The following is a 12,535-nucleotide window of genomic DNA, read 5'->3' on the forward strand; positions in this document are numbered from 1 at the left end:
AGAATGGTTCAAATTTACAAAAAAAGTAATTTTTTCAATTCAGTTACAGTACAATTCAGGAAAAATTATTGTTTGAGTTAAAAATTGATTATGATTGAATCATTTGAAAAAAAAAGTCATGGTCTCCAAAAATCGCAATTTTTCAATAATTTCATCAGTCTACTTCGAAAAGTTGACTTTCTATTTTTTTCCATATTTTTTCAATATTCTCTCATAATTATGAGTAAATCGCAGTTATACTGTTGAAAAAAAGAATTGAAATTTTAAGGACAGTTTAATACCAAATTTTAGGAGTTTGAGAGGGAAAAGTCATGAAGTGTAAAATTCCACTGAAAATTTACTGCAATTCCACATTTTTTAACAGCATGAAGATGAAAACTTTCAAGTTACTTGAATTCTCATTCAACATATGAACATTCTGTACCTAATTACTCGATAGTTTCGGATGCTGAAGCAATTATAATTGTCCAAATCGAAAATAGAATTATTTAACTTTCTGAATATTGCGTTCAGTAAGTTTTTTTCGAAAGTTGATTGGAATCAGTAGGTAGAATTATGCGATTATAGAATTTTAATGCGACACACTGAAAACCATGATCAACTTTTTCACTTTGAAAAAAAATGATAATATGCGAATTTAAACATTGTAGAGAACAAGAATAACGATATTTGTGTCATATACTGGGAATTATTAAGATGAATTTCAGATTAACGAAAAAGGATGGTGCAGAAGTCACACTGTCATTTCAAGTTTTTAGTTTCAATTTTGTGCTGGAAACATGAGATGATATTCAGAGGATAGTCAGTTTTTTTCCGGATGTAAGACGAACTCCCTTCAGGCCCCAGTAGCCTTCCTCTGGGTCCGACCTCGTCAGTTTCCTATACATCGGATTGAAATTGCAGTTGCGTATCTTCCTGTTATCCTCCTCTTGCTCCTTCTCTTCGCCCCTCACTAAGTATTCCTTCAGTTTATCCCTAAATTCGTCCCCTTCCATTTCTCCATTCCTCAAGATCTCTGTAAATTCCTCCCCCTCCCACTCCTTCAACGCGTTCCCCAGCTCCCTATCCCAAACCGACGGGTTTCCGTTGCCCAAAGCCCTCAGTTCCTCTTGCAGGCAAGTCTTGACCAGCCTCTTCTTTTCTAACCTGCTTACCCCTCCTAGAAAGGACAGCACTCGTCTCCTTGTTTCCAGGGACAACCCTTTTCTGCCACTCTCTGCCCTCCATAGATACCCTGGAGTGATTTTAGATACCCCCATTCCCATTTTTATCACCCTCCCTTGCACCCTTTCCATCAACTCCCTTTTCACTAGTCCCCATATCTCAGTCCCGTACATGGCCCCCGATTTCCCTAGCACGTTCATCACGTACAAACGACTATTGAGGGTACTCAGACCCGCCCTTGTCGTCACCCCCCAAGCTGCATTCACTGCCCTTGTACCCTTTCCCGCCATTTTACGGATATGTTCCCCATATGTACCCTTTGATGAGAACCAGTACCCCAGGTATTTAAAGGAGTTTACTACTTCCACCTCTTTCCCGTAAATTCTCCACTTCTCCCCCCCTTTCTTCATCCTCCCCCCTGAAGACCATCACCTTCGTCTTGTTCACGTTAATTTCCAGTCTGTTCTCATTAAAGTATCTCTCCGCCACGGTGAGCATGCTTTGTAACTCCCCCGCATCTCCCGCTACTACCACAATGTCACCCGCATACTTCAGACAAAAAACTTTTTCCCTTTCCACCACCGTGCTCCCCTCCCGCCTTTTCCTCCATCTGTCATCAATATCATCGATGAACAGATTAAAAAGGATAGGGGTCAGAGGGCACCCCTGCCTAACTCCTCTCTCCGTCGCGAATCTACTTGATATTCCCTCACTCGTTATGACTTAATTTTCCGTCACTTCATAAATCGCTTTAACCATGTCGTAAAATCGCGCCCTAATTCCCATCTTCCACATCTTCTCCAATAATAAATCCCGATCCACTGTGTCGAACGCTGCTCTCAGGTCAATGAAAGCAGCATATAATTTCCCCTTCCTTTGTTTTATTTTGTTCCCTATCAGCGTGTTCAATATAAAAATCTGTTCCCTCGTGCCCCTCCTTCTGCGGAAACCCCTGTGACTCTCGTTTAGTTTTCCCTCCTTTTCCAGATACCTGCTCAATCTATCGGCCATAATGCTGGCTAGCAATTTCTATCCTAGATTAAGCAGTGAGATTCCCCTATAGTTTCTCACGTCTCTCTCGTCCCCCCCCCCCTTGTGAATCGGGAAAATTCTCGCTACTTGCCATCCCTCTCTAATCCTGCCGCTTTTCCAACCCTCCTGAATTATTTCCCACAATTCCTTCTTCCATTCCTCCGGCAAATGTTTCAAAAATTCCCCCGGGATCCCATCTTCCCCCGCCGCCTTCCCATTCTTGAGGCCCTTCAAGGCCCCACAAAATTCCCCATAGCTAATGTCCCCATCCAGCTCCTCAACTTCGTGCCATTCTTCCCAGGTTTCCCACTCCCTATCTTCGTCCCTGTTGGCATTACTGCCCCCTAGCAGATCCCCCATGTATGATACCCAATCCTTTGCCCTGATAGACTCCCCCTTCTTTTCCACTCTCGCCCTGCAAGCATTCAGCGCCTTCCATAGCTCCCCTAGGTCCCTGCTTTTCTTTACTCTATTCTGTTTTTCCTCTGCTATCTCTGCCTGCCTGTTCTTCTTCAGAATCCTGAGCGCAGCCCTTTCCTTCTGGTAAATTGCCCTTTAATTGTCCCCCTGGTGCCGCAGGAACCGCTTCAGCGAGTGGAAAACTGACTCTCTCTGGTTTTTATATTCTTCTCCTAGCCATGCTTCCTCCCCCTTCCCGCCGCCCTTCCCAATTACCTTGGTGAGCCCGACTTCCGCCGCGGTGTCCAGAATCGCTGCCTTTATCCTCTACCACCGTGCATTTGCATCGCCTCCCTCCTCCCTGACTATTTTAACTTTTTTCAGTTCCTCTTGATACTGCTCAGTACTCTCCGGCTTCCACACCAGTTTAACTCCCTTCCCTTGATCCTTCCCCCCTTCCTCTCTATTCCTTTCCTTCTCTAACCTCTCATTACCTTTCTTCCGCTTTCCCTTCGGGCCCCCGAGCACCAGCGCCACCCCCATATGGTCCGACTCGATTGTTGGCCATATTCTGATCTCCTCTAGGACATTCGGGTCCCCTTCGTGTAGCACTAGATCCAGTACCGACTCATGAACCTCCGACTGGCTGCCTACAAAAGTGATTGCCCCATCCCAATCCCCTTTGATCGCTCCATTCGCCACCACCAGGCCTTCAGTGTCGCAGAACTCAATCAGCTTCCTTCCTTCCCTCCTGACCCTCCCCATGTCCCTGTCCCTCGACCTCCTACGGAAAGCTTCCTCATCATCACCCGCCTGAAGCTCTGCAATTCGAGCGTTAAAATCCCTACCACTACTATTGCTTCCCCATCCTTTCTTCCTTCCTCCATCTGACTCGAAACCTCTCTTAATAGCCCGTCTAATCCCAAATTATTATAGCCCGCAATAACTCTCCCCTTTCTGCCCCCCTCCCTTAACTTAATCCCTGAGATGACTGCTCCATTTTGCCATGTATTAATCTTAATCCCTCCTTCCAAGTTCTTTTTAACTCCGACTAGAATTCCCCGCATACCTCTCCCTTTCTTGTACCTCTTGATTGCCGGCTGGTGCGCCCAGTTAAATTCACTAGTTATACTGTCGAGTTTCTTACGCAGGCCTTCCTGCTGGTTTTTCACTACATGGGTTTCCAGTAATATTATTATATCGAATTTCTCAATATTCCCCCAAATTTTTTTGATTTTTCCTCCCTTAAGACCCTGTACGTTCCAGCAGGTAGCCCTGATTTTATCCTCCACTAGTCCGTCCCCCTCCCCTAGTTTAAATAGTTCTCATTCTTGTCCCTCATTTCCCCCGACTTATCTCTATTTGATGATGATCCTCCACTGCTTCTCCTCCTTCTGTTGTGGAGCAGCTCTCCCATCGTCATCAGCCTCCCCGACCTCTCGTCCCAGCCTAGCCTGACGTCCTCTATCCACATAGCCTGCTGGTAGGCCTGGACTGTGGCCTTCCTTCCCAATTGTCTAGCCCTTAGCGCCAGCTTTTCCAGATGCCCTGCCACCTCCATCTGCCTTGGTGTCAGGTCATCTGTCACCTCCACGCCCCTGTCTCTGAATGCTCTCTGGGGCCCGTTATTTAACAGCGATCTCTTCTCCCTGTGGCTCCCCATCTTAACTAGGAGCTCCCCCGTCGCTAGCTTCACGCATTTCCTCACCCTTATGTCCACCCTCCCTTCTTTGCTGGCAAAGGCTTCAAAGCTGCTTTGCTCCCTACCTGGACGTGCCATCGACCCCTTGACTATCAGGTTATTCCTTCTCCTGGTTCTTTCCTTCCTTTCAAATTTCCACTTTGCCTTCCGCATACCATCCGGATCTCCCTGCCTCCATGTCAGTCCTTCTAGCAGTTCCTGGTGCAGCCATCTCCTCTCTTCCTGTTCTTCTGTCGTCCTCTCCCCCGCTCCTTCCTCCCGCCTGGTTCCCTCCTCGCTTTTACGCCTCTCCAGCGATACCCCTGAATCAGCCCGCGAGGATAGGCACGGTGAGGCACCCGACCGGGGTGAGGGCGGCCTCTGGGTTTCCCCCTCCCTATCACTCCATCCCTCAGCCATTGTAGGCCCTCTCCATATTACTTCACCCCCCTCATCCCTGTCTGACTATTTTCCCTTTGAAGCTGGTTCCCTCGGCGTTTGCTCCAGCTTTTTGATTACCGTATCCACACTTTCTGCCACTGACCCTACCCATCTCTTTAGCGTCTCTACATCATCCTTGACCGTGTCTACCCCTGCTTCGACGTTGCACAGCGTTTCCACCACAAAGACACAAAGAAAAAATTAAAAAAGATATAAGGAAAGGGCATCAGCGTCACGGCTACGGCGGCACTAGCGAATATGAAAAAGGAGCCTTTCAGTTTGGCTGAGATAACAATGCAAAGCCAAAACTGTTGAGAGTCTTAACTTAAGACCAGGAAGATTAAGATTGTAAGAAATTCGTGACGATGTGTTTCAACTTTACAAAATCCACTTCAAATAGGATGGATAGGGGATGAATTATAGGAACCTTCAGAAAGTTTACAAGTTCCCTCAAAAATCAGAAAATTGTCGGCTTTTTCCGAATGTAAGATGATTCGAGTTTCCAGAGAATTTAAAACAATTATGAAGTTTTCTGAAAAAAATCAAAAAAATCCACGAGTTTTTCAGAAATTGGAACAAATTTTCAGTATCTCTCAAATATTGGAGTTTTTGAATAAACCATGGGAGAACAATTCATAGAAAAAGGCGGAATCTACCAAATAAAACTGATGTGAAGAAATCACGCGACTCCAACTACTGTACTCTAATTGATTCAAATGGGAAAGAAGAACATAATTTGAAAAATCTGAGAACATAATTTCACCAAAAATTTCCACGTTTTCCAAGCAAAATTCACAAAAATTTCGGGATTTCATAGAGAATTTGAAAAAATTTCAGATGATTCATCAATGTTTCAAGTTCATGGCATCGTTGAATAAAGTTGTGTAAAAGATTATGAATGAGGAAAAAATACTCCGAATTAGCGAAGGAGCATCAGAATCGGACATGTAATTTTTCCAGCAAAAATAATTAAATGCTTTTGAAATGGTGTAAAAGAGGATGAAAGGGGTGGCGAACGCAAAACATTTCTGGGTTGTGAGAACTTTAATAATTATTGTTTCGCACTCTGCATAAAATTATGATTATAATTATAGTTAGAACATCATTCAGTGAGCACAGAAATTCAAAATTAGTGAATCACTTATTGAAATATTGAAATTGAACAGGTGATGAATCGATAAACATTGTATCCATTAATCTTAACACTCAGTTTACTAAGCCGATGATGAATCATCAATTTTTGTAAGAAACACAAGGAAAAAATGAGACAGAATAATGAAAGGGCATCAACGTCGTGGCCGCTTGCGGCCGCGCGGCGCTAGTTTTTCATAGAAAAGCATCATGGGTATTTCGTTCGCTAATGTCAGGGATATTTTGATGTTATTGTACGCTGACGATCTAGTCATTAACGCTAATTCATCTATTGAGCTCAAAAAAATTTTGAAGACCTTACACGAATATTGTAGCATGAGGGACCTGGTCGTAAACACTGACAACACTAAAGTTATGATTTTCGAGAAAGCGGGCAGGAGGAAAAAGTTAGATCGTGACTTTCTATATGATGGTAATGCACTCGAAATTGTTAGTTCCTATGTCTATCTGGGGATGACCTTCTCCTCCTCATCTCTTAGGAATCTCTCAGCCAGCAGTGCTATCAGTAAAGCTAAGGCGGCAACCATCGCTGCCGTCGCAGTTGTTGCCAGAATTCAAGCTGAGGAATCGGTTGGGAAAATCAAGCTATACGATTCGTTAGTCTCCTCTACCCTTCTGTTTCTAGCTCCTGTCTGGGACATCTCAATGTAATTCCTTCAAACGTTTATTCTGGCTGCCACGCGACACACCTGGTTACCTAATACGACTCGAATTAAATATTCCACACATCGCGGTCAAGATCCTGAGTATGACAGTAGGTTGGATCATAAAAATATTAAACATGAGTTCCTTCCGCTATCCCCGAATATGTTTCGAGAGACTTGTCGATTTGTCCAAGGCGCCTACCGCGATCGCTGAGCTGAACTTTATTGTGAGACTCAGATTCATGAGTGTCATGGCGACCTCCCAGTGATCACGTGATCAACTTCAATGCTCATTGCCATATTTGAATATGGTGGCGCACATTCTCTTATGAGTTTTCGCATCGCATGGTGGATCCACATCACAATCTTACATACAGGTTTGGAAACTCCTATGGAAGCTCCCTTGGCTTGCGTACGGTCATTCGAAACTGTTACTGTGTGTATGGTAAACCTAGGAACTAAAAAGTCACTGAGCATGCAAAATGCAGAGTTGGTGCATTTCGGACTAGTATCTTTTCAACATGTGAAAAGTTGGAGGGGATGGATAATTGAACCACGTTTTTGTCAAAATAAACGATTGTTGAAAACTTAACGTGTTGGAATCGTTAAAATTAGGTATCTGTAAACAGCGAATACAGTAAAAATTAAATCCAAAAATGTTCAGAGTATGAAATATTCAGATGTATATTGATGGGGTTCATGGTATTTGTGAAATCAGTAATAACTGTAAAATTCAGATAACTGTAAAAGTCTGGATCATGAGTCGTCTAATATTTGATTATACGAAAGACTCTTTAAATGATTCAATAATAAATAAAACTGAGGATTAGTATGAATCCTCCATATTTTAAACGATGATGGAGCGGACCATGAAAATGACCGAGTTCAATTTTGCAGAAATTCGGAAATGGACTCAACAATTCTTGCTTGACTCATCATTTGGGGGAATAGTGCATCACGGACGTCTAATTAGCAAGCAAATAACGAATCTCCGAATGAAACCATTTCCTATCATTTGGGAATAATTGGGGATAGTTTAGGAATGCATTTTTATAGTTTAGGAACCAATAGGTTATTGATAACTTTTTTATGGACGTATAGTTAGCAGATGGTATGACCAAATATTGATTGGGCCGGCTTAGATTGATGTAAAATTATTTGGGAAGACCAAAAAACATCGATTTATAGTTTGGGAATTAATATTTATTTTTAAATTAATTGTGTTCTAATTTTGGCTTCCCGGCCAATTGCGCATGCGCAGAACGCCCCGGGAACATGATCAGCTATGCGTTGAGAGCTTTCCGCAAAGACGGTTAATTCCGGGAATCAGACTAATTAACGTGAGATTTATTCATTCCTCTATTTTATCCATTCCATGATTTTTGGGCTTTACGATCATATAAAGAGTTCATTATTCGATTTAAGAACAAATTATTTCGTTATCCAACAAAATTCATACAGCTTTAAAGTTTTTATATTTGAATTCAATAATCCTTTAATCTACGAATTCTGCTTTACTGATATTCAAGTATAAATGTTATAGAGTATTATTTTCTGTTTGAATTTAATGCTTTTGAAAATCTCGACAATCCTCTCGTCAATATTTAAGCAAAAAAATCAATAAAAATAATTTTGGAGAAGTAAGTCTTGTAGGTCTTGAGAAGAAAGTCTTGTGATACTAAGTATAGATAAGTAATTTTGTTATTTATGAAACGTTATGAACTATTATTATGGGAAGATATATCGCACAAAACTATTTGTAACACCTAGATATTGTTTCATTTTTTCACGTTTTCATATATGATATTTCAAAGTATCTATATTTCAATTTCATGATTTTGAAATTGAAAAATTGTTCGTTGATGATTTTTAAGCGAATCATAATTAAAGAATTGGTGTGAAAAAAATATTTTAGCGAAGTCTAGAATACATAAAATACTCTTCAATTTACCATGTTATCAAGTAGATGGTACTAAAAGATTGTAGTATTAACATTGTTTTATAGATAAAAATTTTCATATGTAATACTCAAGGTACTTTCGTTTAAATTTCGTGATACTCACTTCAGGGAATCTATCATTAATAATATTTAAGTGGACCATAATGTGTCCATTTATATAGAAGAGTCACTTTCGTAATATCTAAAATAGATGCTAAACGTCTTATTTCTCCCGAGATTATAAAGAATAAATATGGACAGATTCCATGCCAAAAACGTTAGTAATACATTATTTTTGGGGTATTCATGCGTTTACATAGTTAAAATTGTTTATTCCTCTTTTTCGGTGGATAGAGAATAGACAAACGGAGAAATGTACTTATATTGTCTGCATGTGCTGTATTAACAAAAAAATCATACAGAAATGAAGGCTCAGGATCTTTTTTAAGAAAGAATAGTATATTGTGCATCAAGGGCGGAAAGTCATGTTTTCCCGCTCGAGGTGCACATGCTATTTTTTAACACGCCTGCAATGGAAAGTTCGTATTTTGCTCTTTGAGTCAAGACTTCCCACCCTTGGGAGCAACTTTCCACCCTAGGGCGGAAAGTACTCACTTTCCTCCCGCTCATCAGGGAGCAAAGTGCGAACTTTCCGTGCAGGTGTGTGAAAAAAAAATGTTTGGGGTATTCAACTAGTGGAATTTGATCGAATTTCATTAGAGTTTCATTCTTCTCTCAGAAGGTTTCTCATCAAAATTCATCAGAATACACGAATTTTTGCAAAATCGCTTATTTTCTGACAATTCAATCAACACGGATATAATTGTGGTGAAATTCCTGATCCCTGAAGATGTGTTTGAATTTTGTGTCTTAAATCAAACGAACAAATCATTTTCGGAACTTTGGAAACAGAAGGAAATCTTTAAAAATCAAATCCATCCAATTTCATGCAGTATACTGAATGTTCAAACTACTGAACTCCAAATTAATGTTTTTGAAGCCAAACTGATTATAACTAACCCATCCAAATTCGACTATTCGATTCAAAAATTGTCAATTTCAGTTATAAAGTGCAGTAAACGATAATTTTCCTCATTTTTATTACAGAACAAAATCTTTAAACATTTGAATTTCTGAATTTTCATCTATATAAATCAGAGAATAAATCCTGGAATTTTTTTAGACCGAGTTTTATTGAAAAGTTTTAAAAATTATCTTTTCTTGAGAATCCAAGGCGACGATCTGCCCAGTAGTGCCGAAAGCGTTTGTGAGGAGATTCAATGAGCTCAGAAGAGGAATCTCCTCAAAATAGAGTTCATTAATTTAAAAATTATGGAATTCTAGATCTTAAGTCTCATTAAACAAATCGCTTTCAGATTTTTGACAATGGAAAAACTCTTTAAAAATCCAATCCCTTGAAATTTATGTCCTTTGACTCCAAATTGGATTTTCTCAAGTCAATGACTAAACGAAATTCCAAATTTCACATTCTTATAGAAATTTTTTTTATTACCGATTCAACATACATCTCTTGAGTAATTATCTAGAGTGAATATCTCAGAGAATCATTGTTCGATCTCAAAAGTTCTGAAATCGCTCCTGGCTAAATCTTCTAGGTTTCCATTTCCTGGGTACTTTCAATACGGCTGTCCTTATCCTGAGCATAAGATAGTTCTGAATTATGGTTTGGGTGATGTCCATGAATTCTCCATATTCCTGAGTAACTTGGGATTATTCAAAAGAGAGAAATTTATGTCTGTTGGGGCATCCCCATTGATTTTGTTGAACGCCATCCAAGGATTTTTATTTCTCATGAACCCACCACTTGTAGACTAACTCACGCACTATATTGAACCCCACAATGGAATTGATGATATGGAGTCATTTTAGGATAAAATACAAATAATTCCTTGAATGTTGTTAATTGACTGAATTCGTTTTAGCACACTAAACCAACATCAAAACAAAAACTCCTTTGGTATATGCGCTCACNGGGGGGGGGGGGGGGGCGTTAATGGCACAGCTGATCTTTCCGTGGGAATCTCTGCATGCGCAAGTAGCTCGCCAAGCCAAAATTAGAAAAAAATTGATAAAAAAAATTAATATTTAGGTAATTAGATAACATAGTAACTCCTGTACCTAGTTATGTACTCTAATTACCAATATTAATTCTCAAACACAAAATCAATGTTTTTTGGCCTTCTCAAATGATTTTGAATCGATCTAAGCCAGTCCCATTAATAGTTGGTCATACCACCTGCTAACTATACGACATATAAAAAAGTAATTAATTATAAATAAACTATTAGTTAACTAACTATTAGTTAACCTAAACTATAAAATTGCAATCGTAAACTATCCCAAATTATTTCCAAATGATAGGAATTGGTTTCATTTGGAAATGCATTAGTTGCCTGCTAATTATACGTCCGTGAATCGGAGGCATGGAGAATAGAGAGAAGGAGGCCGAACGGGGCAGGAGTCGGGGTAATAATCACTACAATTGTAATCTGCAAAGCTGGATGGTACGTCAACTTGAAATTTTTTTCTTCTGAATTTTCAATTAAATCATTTTTAGATCGATTTACACAGTGAGAAAACGTCCAAGGAAGTGTTTTCAACGTTTAAAGAGCGCGGTTCCCATGCGTTTGCCGGTCTAGTCTTATATCTAGCTCATTTGAGCCATTAGGACGTTATCCACACAATGGTCAACGGGACAATGCCCTCTGCCGCAGAACAGAAACCAGGGTTTTGGAAGGAAATAACTGTAGTTTTACGGAATAGGTTAGGAAGAAGACCTGATTTTGAGGAGATTTGAAATGAAATGAACGAATAAATTTTACAGTATATTAAATTGTTTATTCACACATTTTTGAACAATTCATTAAATCCCGGTAAGATTGATCCTTTACCGGATAGGTTTACAAATTTTCTCTTAACGGATTTATTCTTCATTATTTTCTTGAACATTCTTATAATTAACTTGTCGTTACGTTCCCTGTTATCAGAGAATTTTCGCAAGAAAGATGACAAAGATAACCCATTGACATGACCACACACGTTACTTGTGACGCTTTGGAGTTCTTTATGGTTGTATTTATAGTTCCGACAGTTTCTTCTAAGACAGCATGCAACCCTGCGATCTCTCGGTGGAACTCCATAGCGGTCAAAATACGTTCCCTTTCCCTCATGGTCAACGTACATCGCGGCCCAATGTGTTCCTGGTTGAGTGGGATCATCGATATTAGCGTGACATGATGACGTGATGGTGACATTGGTCGCCTTACACCCTCTGTTTGGTTACCTGAACCAAACAGAGGGTTTAAGAGGAACTGATTTAAGAACTTTGTTTTCAAAATCTTCCATAAAAATGTTGGCTATGATAGGAGAAATGGGTGAACCCATTGCTGCTCTGAATATTTGTTCATAGAACTTCCCTTGAAATTGGAAATAACTGGAAGTCAGGCAGTGTTCAACCAGAGGGAGGAGTTTGGGTGGGATTTTTTGGGATTTTTCGATAATTTTAAGAGTGTCGGGAATAGGTACATTCGTGAACAGGGACTCCACATCAAAGCTAACCAAAAGATCTCCTGGACTAGTTTGAATGTGAGACAGTTTGTTCACGAAGTCTTGGGAGTTTTTGATGTGGGAACTATTCTGACCCACGAGTGCTTGGAGTGGTTTGGTCAGATAGCGAGCTAATTGGTACGTGGGGGCACCAATGTTGCTCACTATTGGACGAAGGGGGATAGTCTCTTTGTGAATTTTTGGGAGACCATAAAGTCTGGGAGAGAACGATTCTCGGGGACTAAGGATTTTTTTAGTTTCGGGAGAGAGATCAGCTTCCTTCAGAAGTTTGACCGTCTTCCTCTCCATGCCTGGGGTTGGATCCTTGTTGAGCTTTTTATATACAGGGTGTTTCAGAAGTACATGTACATCTGAACACCCTAGGATCAGGGGGTGATTCTGAGCAGAAAAGTCCTCTTGCACTTTTTGATCAGACTCACCCCTAAAAAGTTATTGGCAATTAAGGGTGGGCCAATGGGGAGTGATTTTTAAGCGGGCGCACATCCATGTGATATG

The 12,535-nt window shown here is 40.3% G+C and overlaps 1 protein-coding gene across 1 annotated transcript in view; it reads left to right on the forward strand.

Moving 5' to 3' along the window:
- The first annotated feature begins 10,753 nt into the window (after window positions 1–10,753).
- The window catches only part of LOC107043556 (poly [ADP-ribose] polymerase tankyrase), a 183,843-nt gene continuing 182,061 nt past the window's right edge, over window positions 10,754–12,535 (forward strand). Inside the window, exon 1 of the mRNA XM_015265102.1 lies at window positions 10,754–10,977. Coding sequence (XP_015120588.1) covers window positions 10,897–10,977 — 81 coding nt within the window. The 5' untranslated portion in view covers window positions 10,754–10,896. The remainder of the gene's footprint in view (window positions 10,978–12,535) is intronic.

The sequence above is a fragment of the Diachasma alloeum genome, unplaced genomic scaffold, assembly GCF_001412515.2.
Source record: "Diachasma alloeum isolate Michigan unplaced genomic scaffold, Dall2.0 Dall_scaffold_00599, whole genome shotgun sequence".
NCBI classification, from domain to species: Eukaryota; Metazoa; Arthropoda; class Insecta; order Hymenoptera; family Braconidae; genus Diachasma; species Diachasma alloeum.